Below are 14649 nucleotides of genomic sequence, written 5' to 3' on the forward strand. Positions count from 1 at the left end.
CCTGGCCCACTGCCGCTGTAACAAGTTAGAGGGTAAACCAGCAGATGGAAAAATCTGTCCATACCTCTCTCTGTAACTCTGCCTTTCAGACAAATAAGTAAATCTTCAAAAAAAAAAAGGGGGGGGGGTGGTGTTACTTTATTGGATGTTGGATACTTTAGAGTCTTACGAATTTTGTTGAGCTTTCTCTGGAATAACAATACTTGTTAGGAAGGACCAGAGTAGTATTATGATCAGGGCTGTTTTCTACTGAGGAAAAACTTCCTCAGTACTCTACGCAATGCCTTAGTACCTGTAAGTTTCTCCAGTGTGACTAAAGGAAACATACCTGGCCCCGAGCAAGCACCAGGCACTCGTTATTCCCTCTAATCCTTTCAAATTGCTCCTTCCCCAGCCTCAGTTTCCTTAACCTATTCCCTGAACACTCAGGGGAACACGTTAAAGATCTCTGAAGCTCTCTGTCTGTGGAGTTTTGTCTTCTCTGGAATTCTGTTCAATGCACTCTAGCTACTCTTTCTTCCTGGACTCTCAGGACTATTTCCTCAACCAAGGAATCTGCTAGATGATACCTCAGTTACATCTCCCTGTGTCACAGCCTGAAAAACTCCTAGCTGTAAGGTGGAGTGACCACAGAGCTAAGTTGTCTGTTTGTCACTCAAGTGATGCTTTCATTTGTTGCCTCATGTCCAGTGTTTAGAAAATGCTATTTCATTGTTTTCTGGGGCTGCAGCAGGAAAAAGGGCAAATCTCACTACTGTCACTCCATGTTAGCTGAAAGCAGACATACCATCCCAGACCACAGACTTTTATAAAACACAACAAAGAGCTAACTGATGCGGTTCCAGATTCCACACTGCAAATGGTTTTGTGGTATAGTGGGTTAAGCCGCTACCTGTGACATCAGCATCTCATACGGGCGCTGGTTCAAGTCCTGACTGCTCCATTTCCAATTCAGCTCTCTGCTAATGCGCATGGGACAGCAGCAGAAGCTTATCCAAGTCCAAGGACCCATGTACTCACATTGAAGACCCAGATGAAACACCTGGCTCCAGGCTTCAGCCTGGCCAGCCCTGGCCATTGTAGTCATTTTGGAAGTAAACCAGCAAATGGAAGATGTCCCTCTCTCTACATCTCTCCCTCTATCTCTTTCAAATAAATAAATAAATAAATAAAAACTATCACAGGGACAGCACTGTGGCACAATGGGTTAAAGCCCCAGTCTGCAGCACCCGCATCCCATATGGGCGCTGGTTGGAGTGCCGGATGCTCCACTTCCCATCCAGCTCTCTGCTAGGGCTTTGGAAAGCAGAAGATGGCTCAGGTCCTGGGGCCCCTGCACCCATGTGGGAGACCTGGAAAAAGCTCCTGGCTCTGGCTTCGGATCAGCACATTTCCGGCTGTTGCGGTCATCTGGGGAGTGAACCAACAGACGGAAGACCTTTCTCTCCCTCTCTCTGCTTCTGCCTCTCTGTAACTCTGCCTTTCAAATAAATAAATAAATCTTAAAAAAAAAAAAAGTAAACTATCACATTTTTAATTTTGATATAACATCAAAGAAAACACACATTGTGTGAAACTATTTTTGCATAAAAAATCTTTTCCAGGGGCCGACATTGTGGTGTAACAGGTAAAGTTTCCTCCTGCAGTGCCAGCATCCCATATGGGCACCAGTTTGAGTCCTGGCTACTCTACTTCTAATCCAATCCCTGCTATGGCCTGGGAAAGCAGTGGAGGATAGCCCAAGTCCTTGGGTCCCTGCACTCATGTGGGAGACATGGAAAAACCTCCTGGCTCCTGGCTTCGGATTGGCGCAGTTCCAGTCTTGCGGCCAATTAGGGAGTGAACAAGCAGATGGAAGACCCCTTCTACTTTCCTCTCTCCCTCTCTCTCTACCTATCCTTCTTTCTCTGTATAAGCCTAACTTTCAAATAAATAAATAAATCTTGGAAAAAAAAAAAAACTTTTCCAAACTACATGATATTCAAAATGTATGAAGCCAGACTTTTAATATATATTTCAGTCAAAGCAACTTATTACAAGAAATTAAATATAGGGTACGGCACTGTGGTGCAGCAGGTTGGAGCCCCAGTCTGTAGCGCCGGCATCCCATATGGGTACCGATTTAAGTCCCGGCTGCTCTACTTCCTATCCAGGTCCCTGCTAATGTGCCTGGGAAAGCAGTGGAAGATGGCCCAAGTCCTTGGGCCCCTCTACCCACATGGGAGACCCAGAAGCTCCTGGCTCCTACTTCGGATCAGGTCAGCTCTGGCCATTATGGTCATTTGGGGAGTGAACCAGCAGAATGGAAGCTCACGCTCTATCTCTCTCAGCTCTGGCTGAGAATCATTTAGGGAGTGAAGAAGCAGAATGGAAGCTCTCTCTCTCTCTCTGTTACTCTGTCTTTCAAATAAATAAAATAATTCTTTAAAAAAAGAAATTAAATATAAATATAAAAAATGTGAGACTCCAATAATTTTTCTTTTGAGGCAAACAATACAGATCTCAAAAAATGGAAACCAATACAAGTTCTCTCAAGAAATATTTAATTTTAAAAAAGCAGTTACTTTTCAAAAAATATTAACATGCAACAGGCTGATTTTTGAGGGGAACTAATTTATTTCTAATTCAGAAAATAACAGATTTAGCTCATATAAAGAAAAATCCTTTCGGGTTTCCAATAAATTTTAAGAACATAATGGGTCCCTGAGACCAGTTTTAAGAACTGCCAGTCTACACCATCATATATTATGTCAAGAATCCCATACCAGTATACATCTTAATAGACATAAAATATAATAATTAACAAATTCGTCAATAAAAATTTCTGGGTGAAATGTATGTAAATGCATCTTAAGCTTGTTGTTTAATTATATTACTTACTTAGAAGTTTCAGGCAATCCAGCTGAGAGTTCCAGAAACACAGATAAATAGTAACCACGTACAACTCCATTTCCATCCTAAAAAAATAATGCAAATAAAACTTATTTAAATGTAAAAAATGAAGCATAATGAAACAAAGATTAACATTTTATATTTGCATTGGGGAGTATTCTAAACTTAAAAACTAGAAAAGAAATAATAAAAAGACCGATAGATTTAAGTTCACAATAATTTTAAACTGTTGCTTATTAAGGAATACAAATAAGGAAAATAACAACAATGAAAAGAGTTAGAGGAGTTTTGGGGCCAGCATAGTGGAGCAGTGGGTTTAGCCATTGCTTGAGACTCTAGCATCCCATTTCAGAGTGACAGTTTGAGTCTCAGGTACTCCACTTGCAATATAGCTTCCTACTAATGTGCTTCAGAAGGCAGAGGAAGAACGGCCCAAGTATTTGGGCCTCTGCCACGCATTAACTGAAGTTATTTTACCATTTTTATTTTAATTTGTTTGAAAGACTTATAGAAAGAGAAGGATGGACATGCGTGCGCATGCGTGTGCGTGTGCGCGCACACACACACACACACAGATCTTCCATCCTCTGGTCCATTCCCCAAATGGCAGTAATGGCTAGGGTTGGGCAAAGCCAAGGCCAGGAGCATGGAACCCAATCCTGGTCTCCCATGTGGGTGACAAAGGGCCCAAACATCTTCTGCTGTTTTCCCAGGTGCATTAGCAGGGAGTTGGACAGAAAGTGGAACAGCAGGGACTTGAACAGGCACCTATTTGGGACGTGGACATTGCAGGTGGTGGCTTAACCTGCTGTACCACAACACTGGGCCCATAAAGTTATTTTATCTTTGTACCACTCTGGGATAGGATGTTGACAGTAAGGGAAGCTAGGCAAGTGTGGAGTCAGGAGGATCTATAAAAACTCAACTTTCGTAAAAAATAACTGAAAAAATGATTACAAACCACTCCACCTACAGACAGTTATGTTAAAACTAAAGGGGCCTAGAAACAATAACTGGGGCTGGCGCTGTGGCATAGCAGGTAAAGCTGCCACCTGCAGTGCCAGCATCCCATATGGGCAGTGGTTCAAGTCCCAGCTGCTCCACTTCCGATTCACTTCTCTGCTATGGCCTGGGAAAGCAGTAGAAGATGGCCCAAGTCCTTGGGCTCCTGCACAGGCGTGGGAGACTTAGAAGAGGCTCCTGGCTCCTGGATTTGGATCGGTGCAGCTCTGGCTGTTGCGGCCATCTGTAAAGTGAACCAGCAGATGGAAGACCTCTCTCCTTCTCTCTGCCTTTCAGGTAAATAGATAAATCTTAAAAAAATAAATAAATAAAAATTTTTAAAAAGCCATCTGGCTCCAGAAGGCTGTGAGGCAGGGCTTCTATTCTATCCTATTGGACAATGTGATCAGCCCTTTGCACCTCACAAGACAATCCTTTCCAAGGCCACCCTCAAACACCACAGAAGAAATCCCATAACTAGCTCTATGCCTATATTCCATGAAGAAAATACAGAAGATGGGCCTTCATCCATGCCACTCTCATAAGATGATGGGTTACTTCTCCGGAGGGGGAATGTTAAGGTAGGTAGGTAGATATTAGCCTGTGTGTGTAAGAGGGGCCAAGGAAATGGGAACTCTTGTGTGGATGGGTGAGGGAAGAAAGAGAAGCAAGCTTTGGGAGCAGACTAACATTTACAAATCAAAAGTCTTTTTCTTATTCAACAACCTTGTTGGGTGGATCTTTTGTATGGTTATCAGAGGGAAGAAACGTGGATGAAAACCAGAATCTCCATATCAAAAGTTTTATCACTGTTCAATAATATGGTTGGGAACAGCTCAAAGGAATATATCTGCCCAATACCAAAGGAACTATTAGGTCCATATTAGTGCTAGGAAATTTTAGGAATTCTATAACCAGGAAGCCTTCTACTCAGCAATATTCCAGAAAGGATGTGGGAGGAGAGAAATGGATGGCCTAAATTCTTATTCATAAACACTCCAGTCTGAGGGCAGACTGGGCTCTCGGTTCTCTCTTGAAATGCCCACCAGGTATATCAGGTGTACTTGTCTTCATTAAACTTTGCTTCAATATGCCAAAAAGAGAGGGGAGGGGTGGTGAGGGAAGGAGAGAAGGCCAGGCCAATTCTGGGTCTGAGGTAGGAAATGTGTAAGATAATCCTTATCATTTAAGAGAACAAGACACTAACTACTAGGGTAACAAAGGATTCAGAAGCTAACACAGAAAAATTAAATGTGTACAGATCCATGAGTTCATAATTATAGTAAAAAACAATGCAACAAAACAGCAAACAATTGTCATAATAGTTAAGACCCCATTTGGAGGGGGTCGGCGCTGTGGCACAGCGAGTTAAAGCCCTGTCCTGAAGCATCAGCATTCCATATGGGCGCTGGTTCTAATCCTGGCTGCACTGGTTAGTAGGATAAGCCTCTGCAGTGCAGGCATCCCATAAGCCGGTTTAAGTCCCAGCTACTCCTCTTCTGACCCGGCTCTCTGCTATTGGCCTGGGAAAGCAGCAGATGATGGCCCAAGTTCTTGGGCCTCTGTATCCAGGTGGGAGATGCGGAAAAAGCTCCTGGCTTCAGATAGGCTACACTCTGGCAGTTGTAGCCATTTAGGGAGTGAATCAAAAGATGGAAGACCTCTATCTCTGTGTAACTCTACCTCTAAAGTAAAATAAAATCTTGAAAAAAAAAAAAAAAAAGTGTGACAAGAAGAAAAATTGGTAAATGAAGGAGGAAAAAATCCTGCTTTTCTGAATTATTATATTGGGTAATAAAATATAAGAAGGAAAGCATCCCTGAGATGGTATTACAATAAATGAAAAAAAAAAAAAAGTAAAATGAGGACATTTGGGGAGTATTTTGCAACTTCTGATGACTCAACAGACATAGGGAATGAGCAATGATAGTTGCTAACATCAGAAAAAGAGCTGCAACTAGGCAATATGGGATAAAAGCATACACTACAATTTATATTCTAGCCAAAAGGATAGCCTTAGACTCACCATCAGCCAATTTAAAACACAAAGGTTAAGGATCACATTAACATGCATGTGAGTATGCAACAGTAGCTATATTTTTAAAGTGAGTTTTAAAAGAATTTTAAACATTTCTTCTAAAAGAACCTATGAACCAAAAATAAATTTAACAATACAGCAAAAGAAAAAACACTATGTAAAGGTTCATAATTATCTCATATATTTTATTTTATTTTATTTTATTTTTTGACAGGCAGAGTTAGACAGTGAGAGAGAAAGACAGAGAGAAAGGTCTTCCTTCCGTTGGTTCACCCCCCCAAAATGGCCGCTAAGGCCGGCGCGCTGTGCCGATCCAAAGCCAGGAGCCAGGTGCTTCCTCCTGGTCTCCCATGCAGGTGCAGGGCCCAAGTACTTGGGCCATCCCCCACTGCCTTCCCGGGCCACAGCAGAGAGCTGGACTGTAAGAGGAGCAAACGGGACAGAATCCAGCACCCCAACTGGGACTAGAACCTGGGGTGCCAGCACCGCAGGCGGAGGATTAGCCTAGTAAGCAGCGACACCAGCCAACTTTTTCATATATTTTATAACATACCCCATAAAGAAACAAAATTGTCATTACCTTAATTTCTTTACTCTACTAAAAAGTGTGCTAGTATTTTATAGAATCCTGAAAAGAAACACTCTGGTTTCAAAAGTTATCAGAAATACAAAAGACGTACTGGGTAAACTTTTAACCTCCAGCAAAGTCCTGAAACTTGAAGAGGTGGACTGTAAACAGGATCTGCTCTCTGGCGTAAAGTGCTAAAGAGAAATAAAACCAAATTTCAAGGTTAAGACTGTTCAAAAATGGCAACCAGCAAAACCAAAACCCAACTTCTTTATGATATATATTTGAAATCCTGTCATATACTTGAAAGTAACAGAAGATGACCAAATAAAATTTCACTGCATAAGTTTAGAAACACTTGTATTCTTAAATAAAATTTAATGATACTGAATTCAATAATATCTTGTATACATTTCAATTTATTAAAAACAAGTATTACTCAGTATCCTGAATTTAATTACTGCTTCGACGAGGAGGCTTTTGTGTCACAACAGGGGCTGGAATTGTTAAGCCTCCACCTGTGGTGCCAGCATCCCATACAGGTGCCAGTTCAAGTCCCAGCTGCTTTACTTCTGATCAGCTCCTTGCTAATGGCCTAGGAAAGCAACAAAAGATGGCCCAAGTGCTTGGGCCCCTGAACCCACATGGGAGATCCGGAAGAAGCTCCTGGCCTCAGACTGGCCCAGCTCTGCCCATTGCAGCCATTTGGGGAGTGAACCAGCGGATGGAAGACCTCCTTCTCTGTAACTCTGCCTCTCAAATAAATAAATAAATCATTTTTAAAAAATCAGAATGTGTTTTTCCTCACTCTTTAGTATAATTATCCCTTTTTCAACAAAGAGACAAAGAGAACATGTTCTAAGTCTTAATATATGGAGGAAAATCTCACAGAGGCTATGTTTTAGCCACAAAATTATCCCACAAGAGGGTCAGTCATTGTGGTGCAATAGGACACTTAGGACACCCTTATCCCATATCACAGTAAGGATTCAAGTCTTGGGTATTTAAGCCAGCTTCTCACTAATGCGCCTATGTACTTGGGTTCCCGTCACTCACCTAGCAAACCTGGATGGAGTTCCTGGCTCCTGGCTTGGGTCTAACACGGCCCTGGCTGTTGCAGGCATTTGGGAAGTGAACCAGTGACATGAAGACTTTGCTCTGTCTCTCCCTCTCTGACACTTTGCTTGTCAAATAAATCAATCAATTTTTAAAATAAAAAATGTAAAAGGGTATAAACTCTCACATTATGGCCTTATTTGGCTGTCTATTACCTTCTTGAGTTTATCTCCTAGAGACCTTGTTATTCTTAGTTCCTACTTCCATCCTGTCCTTGAAGATAAGTTCCTTAAGACCTTTTGTTTTAATATGTTTGTTTCTAATTAGAGAAATAGCAGTAAAAGCTAAACAGGTTGACATGCATCTTACAAAGTATACAAATTTTTGACAGTAATGACATCTTATCTCTAATTCCTCACTTTGAGCTGAGAAAAACGGATCCCAAAGGACTCTTCCTCACCACTTTTATTTCCTAGGATGGGTGGACAGGGGCTTATCGACCCTATATTCCCAGTCCTCATGTCAGCAAAATTAAGTGGATATTGTTCTTTAAAATGGTTACTTTTGGGAGCTGGCATTGTGGCCTAGCAGGTTAAGCTGCCAGTTGTGATACTGACATCAGAAGCTTTAAATCCAGCTTCCTGGTAATGTGCCTGGGATGACCCAAATATTTGAGCCTCAAAAGAGACCTGAATGGAGTTCCTGGCTCTGGCATCTGCCTGGCCCAGACCTGGCTTTTGCTGTGATTTGGGAAGTGAATTAGCAGATGGACAATCTCTTGCTTTCTTGCTTGCATAGCCTTTCACATAAATAAATAAATCTCTTAAAAAAAAAAAAAATAGGGCCAGCACTATGGCATAATGGGTTAGGCCACTGCCTGCAGTGCCGGCATCCCACATGGGTGCCAGCTAATTCCCAGCTGCTCCATTTCCAATCCAGCTCCCGGCTAATGGCCTGGGAAAAGCAGCGGAAGATGGCTCGAGTCTTTGGGACTCCACATGCCATGTAGGAGACCCAGAGGAGACTCCTGGCTCCAGCCCTGGGCGCTATAGAAGATTACACTCTGTCTCTCCTTTCTGCAACTCTTTCAAATAAATAAATAAATCTTGAAAAAAAAATTTTAAAGTTACTTTTCCCAGACTAGAGGAGCAATCAGTCCTGAAGATACAATACAGTCTGAGCATCTCTAATTTGAAAATACAAAATGGGGCCAGTGTTGTGGAGAAGAAGGTAAAGCCACAGCCTATGATGCTGGCATCCCATGTGGGCACCCATTTGGGTCCAAGCTGCTCTACTTCCAATGCAGCTTCATGCTAATGGCCTGGGAGAGCAGTGGAGAATGGCCCAAATATTTGGGCCCTTGCCACCTACGTGGAGACCCAGATGAAGTTCCTGGCTCCAGGCTTTGGCCTAGCCCAATCCTGGTCACTGCAGCCATCATGGTCATCTGGGGAATGAAATTAGTAGATGGGAGCTCTCTCTCACACTCTCTGAAATTCTCTGAAAATAAATAATAAATCTGGGGCCGGCGCTGTGGCGTAACAGGAAAAGCCACTGCCTTCGCGCCAGCATCCCATATGGGCGCCGGTTAGAATCCTGGCTGCTCCACTTCCAATCCAGCTCTCTGCTATGGCCTAGAATAGCAGTAGAAGATGGCCCAAGTCCTTGGGCCCCTGCCCCTGCACGGGAGACCAGGAAGAAGCTCCTGGCTTCGGATTGGCACAACTCCAGTCGTTGCGGCCAAATGGGGAGTGAACCAGCGGATGTAAGACCTCTCTCTCTCTCTCTCTCTCTGACTCTCCTTCTCTCACTGTGTAACTCTGACTTTCAAGTAATAAATCTTTTAAAAAAAATAAAATGGCAGATGTCCTAAACAACACTCTGGCCTCAGAATCAGCCCTTAAGGCATTCAGATCTGGCTGAAGAGCCTATTAGAGTATTTTAGGCATGGAAAGCCAAGACACTCTGGCAAAAAAATGACCTAAGTGAAAGATCTCTGCGAGTGAGATCCCAGTGGAAAGAACGGACCATCAAAGAAGGAGGTACCTTTCTCTGAAGGAAGGAGAGAACTTCCACTTTGACTATGACCTTGTCTAAATAAGATCAGAGTTGGCAAACTCAAAAGGCTTCCATAGCCTTGGCAACTCATGACAAGAGCCTAGGGTGATTACTGACGCCATAAACAAGAGTGTCAATTTGTTAAGTCAACAACAGGAGTCACTGTGCACTTACTCCCCATGTAGGATCTCTGTCCTTAATGTGCTGTACTATGTGAATTAATGGTATAACTAGTACTCACACAGTACTTTATACTTTGTGTTTCTGTGTGGGTACAAACTGTTGAAAACTTTACTTAGTATATATTAAATTGATCTTCTGTATATAAAGATAATTGAAAATGAATCTTGATGTGGATGGGATGGGAGAGGGAGCGGGAGATGGGAGGGGTGCGGGTGGGAGGGAAGTTATGGGGGGGGGGGAGCCACTGTAATCCAAAAGCAGTACTTTGGAAATTTATATTTATTAAATAAAAATTAAAAAATGAATAATAAATCTTAAAAAAAGAAATAAAATACACAGTGCTCCAACACAGAAACCTTTTGACACCAACATAACTTGACAAATGGATAATTCCATACCTTTGCTAAATATCGCACATAAAAGTATATTCAGGGGGCCAGCACTATGGCGGGGATACTGAACCTACAAGATTTAGAAACATAGCCTCTGTGCTGCTAACAGGAAACTTCATTCTTCTCAGAGTACTAAACTAAGTGATACATTGCAGTAGACCTTTGTCCTACCAAGAAATAAGACTTTCCCTGACTCCTCATTATGCGTAAACATAAACACAAAATCAAGTTGCCAAAAGCTCTTACCTGAAATTCTCTAAAACAAAAGTTGCAGAATCATAAGATGGCACTAATTCACTAAAAAGAAGCAAAAAGGGAAAATACATTTAACTTATTTAAATTTAAAATTTCAGTTAGTTTAAAAAAAAAAAGTTCCTTAACAATATCTTGAAAACATGATTAACTTAATGTGCTATACATTGTGATTTAAATACTCAAACAGTATGTTTCACTTTGTGTTTCTGTGTGGGTGCAAACTATTGAAATCTTTACTTAATATATACTAAATTGATCTTCTGTATATAAAAAAAAAAAGAAAAGAAAAGAAAACATAATTAAACACACATCTGAGAAATACTGACATTCTTCTGACTAAACATAGCAGGAAGTCAAATGAATTCATATATCAAAAGTTTATAATTAAGTTGAAGATATAACAAATACTTTATAAAACACTTTTTAAAGACTATGTAAGAGGGGACAGCACTGGGCATAGTGGGTAAAGTGGCCACCTGCAGTGCCGGCATCCCATATGGGCGCTGGTTCGCATCCCAGCTGCCCCAACTTCTCGTCCAGCATTCTGCCATGGCCTGGGAAAGCAGAAGATGGCCAAAGTGCCTGGGCCCCTGCACCCACGTGGGAGACCCGGAAGAAGCTCCTGGCTTCAGATCGGCACAGCTTTGGCCATTGTGGCCAATTAGGGAGTGAACCCTCAGACAGAAGACTTCTTTCTTTCTGCCTCTCTGCAACTCTGCCTTTCAAATAAATAAGCTAAATTAAAAAAAAAAAAAAAGACTATTTTTTTAAAGATTAATTTTATTTATTTGAAGACAATTACAGAGAGACGTAGAGACAGAGAGGTCTTCTATCTGCTGACTCACTCCACAGACGGCCACAACGGCCAGAGCTGCGCCAATCTGAAGCCAGGAGTCAGGAGCTTCTTCCAGGTCTCCCATGGGTTTGTAGGGGCCCAAGGACGTGGGCCATCTTCTACTGCTTTCCCAGGCCATGGCAGAGTTGGATTGGAAGTGAAGCAGCCGGGACTAGAACCGGCACCCATATGGGATGCTGGTGCTTCAGCCAGGGCTTTAACCCACTGCATCACAGCGCTGGCCCCAGAAGACAATATATGAAAAACATTAAAATAAATGCATGAGACCAATGTAATAAAAACTGTGGAAATAGGAAAGCCTAAGAATCTAATGCTTGGGTCAGGAACCTGAATCACAAAACAGATATAAACAGGCTTAAAAAGAAGCAACTAAAGTATATTATGTCAAAATTAATCCCCAAACCTCCCTCACTAATAAACCTTAAATATTTTGAGACTATTTATTAGCAAAAACCTATTACAGTTTTATAAAATTAAAATATATTAACACTTAAGGGGCGACTGGGATAAACTAGAACATTAACACTTACTTGCAAGGTAAACTCAAGCAATTTGAGTTCCACCCAAATTTCTCTAAAGAGAACTAACAGGAGATAGGTTAAGGGATAATTCATAGCACTAACTAACCTTAGATCATGGGGATGGTTTTAACACTATGAAAATCATTTATACACCATTTACAATAAAGAACTTACCATACAAAGTACTATAATAGTTATAAATTTTACACAAAAAATTACAAATCTAACAAGTCATTTCACCACGTAGTCACATATTTTCTAAAGTTCAATTCATCAGAATTCTGACTATTACAGACATAAGATATGCAACATCTGTAGTACTGTCACACTGTTTTGTTTTGTTTTGTTTAAAGATTTTTTATTTGTTTATTTGAAAGGTAGAGTTACAGAGAGAGAGAGAAACAGAGAGAAAGGTCTTCCTTCCATTGGTTCACTCCCCAAATGGCCACTACGGCCGGTGCTGTGCTGATCCAAAGCCAGGAGCCAGGTGCTTCTCCTGGTCTCCCCGTGGGGTGCAGGGCCCAAGCACTTGGGCCATCCTCCACTGTCCTCCCAGGCCACAGAAGAGAGCTGGACTGGAAGAGGAGCAATTGGGACTAGAACCCGGAACCCATAAGGGATGCCAGCACCGCAGGCGGAGGATTAACCAAGTAAGCCACAGCGCTGGGCCCGTCACATTGTTATAGTACCAGAAAAAAATTAATAGTTGCTGTGTGAAAATACAGAATCGATTTAAAAGAAATTATTCTTTACCTTATAGTAAGTACAAAAAGGTCTTTTTTCTAAGTAGAGGTACTCTGTCCTAAAATTGTTAAATGTACAGCTATTATCTAAATTGATCATGTCAAGAATTCAAACCCCATTCCTTATTAAGCTGTTACCTTTCCTTAGGCTATTCACATTGCTTATCCCTAGATCCTTTTGCCTGGTTTTATCCCTTCTCTTGCTTCAGATAACATAAACCACATGAGATCTGGTCTAAGGTGTCCCTGTCATATGTTCTCCTAGCATTCAGTGCACACAAATCCCAATTAGCAGGCTCAAAGCAATTAGCACCTGGAAAGCTTTTTTGGAATTATACACCTAATCAGAGCTCTAAAGCAGTCTTTTCAGTATAATCTTCAAAATTTGGCCAAGTAGGGACATGTTTTGGCTGTAATTTTCTGCAACTTCCAACTATACAGGTATTTGTTAGTTTTCCCACCAAGTTCCAAACATCCCTTATAATGTCCAAACACTTCAACAAGGGTGCACTTTTAGTGCAAGCAAATGTAGGCTTGGGATATGTACATCCCATACTGGATAGCCTGGGTTGCAATAATTATTTCCTCTATCTTACAGCACTTATAGATAACACTGTGTAACCTTCAAATTTTCATGGCAGACATTTTCTGTTTCAGAGTTTTATGTAATAACATATATATTAATTCAAAAGGTAAATAGGGCAGCGCTATAGCACAGCAGGTTAACGCCCTGGCCTCAAGTGCCAGCATCCCATATGGGCACCAGTTCAAGTCCCGGCTGCTCCTCTTCCAATCCAACTCTCTGCTCTGGCCTGGGAAAGCAGCAGACGATGGCCCAAGTGCTTGGGCCCTTGCGCCCGCGTGGGAGACCTGGAAGAAGCTCCTGGCTTCTGGCTTCGGATCGGCGCAGCTCCAGCCATTGCAGCCAACTGGGGAGTGAACCATCAGATGGAAGACCTCTCTCTCTCTCTGCCTCTCTTCTCTGTGTAACTCTTTGACTTTCAAATAAATAAATAAAATCTTTTAAAAAAAAAAAAAGGTAAATCAAGGGGCAAGTGCTATGGCATAGCGAGTAAAGCTGCTGCCTGCAATGCTGACATCCCATATGGGCGCTGGTTCAAGGCCTGGCTGCTCCACTTCCAATCCAGCTCTCTGCTGTGGCCTAGGAAAGCAATAAAAGATGGCCCAAGTGCTTGGGCCCCTGTACCCTCATGGGTGACTCTGAAGAAGCTCCTGGCTCCCTGGCTTCAGATCGGCCCAGGTCTGGCTGTTGCTGTCATTTGGGGAGTGAACCAGTGGATGGAAGACCTCTCTCTCTCTGCCTCTGCATCTCTGTAATTCTGCCTTTTGAATAAATAAATAAATCTTTAAAAAAAAAAAAGGTAAATGAAATAATGAACACAGGTGAAGCTGATGGGATCAGCTATTTTACTACACTGTAGAACACAGAGTTCCAAGGAAAAAACCATTTCTAATTCACTTTCATTTTATCTTTACAGTCAAAAGCGTTAAGTCTACCAGACTGTTTTTTGTGCATTTACAAAAAAATAGAACTCACCAGATCACATTAGAAACACCATATTAAAAAGAGATGGAATTACAAAATACAGCTTATCCTTTGAAACAATTATGTATTTGCATATAAATTTCAAATGAAAATGAAATCTTAAAACTGTCGTACCTGGTAAAATCTGGTGGTACAGGAGTGGTAACAAACGATGCCATGGGTTTTCGATGAACTTGCTGAAACATCATTAAAATCTCTGAGCTCTTGGATATTAACTCACTCTTACTACAAGATCGCAACTGTATGAGGAAAAAGAATCATCTGAATAAACAAAATTGTTATTCATCGACACTTCAAAATTCTTAATAAAAAAGGAGATTAGAATTCTTACACACTGGCAAAATGAGATAAAAATGATGCTTTCAAAGTGGTTTTAAGAGTTAATCTACAAAGAATCTAACAGTAAGGTCACTGAATAAACACACTTGATTTTAATCCATTTTTCTCTCATATTTCAGGATAAGTCAAGTTTTAAGCAACGACAAACACTTTTACACTGGTAAAAGTTTTTATGTGAA

The 14649-nt window shown here is 41.4% G+C and overlaps 1 protein-coding gene across 2 annotated transcripts in view; it reads right to left on the bottom strand.

Annotated features, from left to right (window-relative positions):
• Positions 1-14649, bottom strand: part of TRIM37 (tripartite motif containing 37) — a 177555-nt gene that overhangs the window by 109279 nt on the left and 53627 nt on the right. For both annotated transcript variants that reach the window (XM_062216752.1, XM_062216753.1), the window contains exons 9-12: positions 14246-14370; positions 10436-10486; positions 6613-6694; positions 2881-2957 (exon numbers count right to left, since the gene is read on the bottom strand). In XM_062216752.1, coding sequence (XP_062072736.1) covers positions 2881-2957; positions 6613-6694; positions 10436-10486; positions 14246-14370 — 335 coding nt within the window. The remainder of the gene's footprint in view (positions 1-2880; positions 2958-6612; positions 6695-10435; positions 10487-14245; positions 14371-14649) is intronic.

Source organism: Lepus europaeus, chromosome 18, assembly GCF_033115175.1.
Source record: "Lepus europaeus isolate LE1 chromosome 18, mLepTim1.pri, whole genome shotgun sequence".
Classification (NCBI taxonomy): domain Eukaryota; kingdom Metazoa; phylum Chordata; class Mammalia; order Lagomorpha; family Leporidae; genus Lepus; species Lepus europaeus.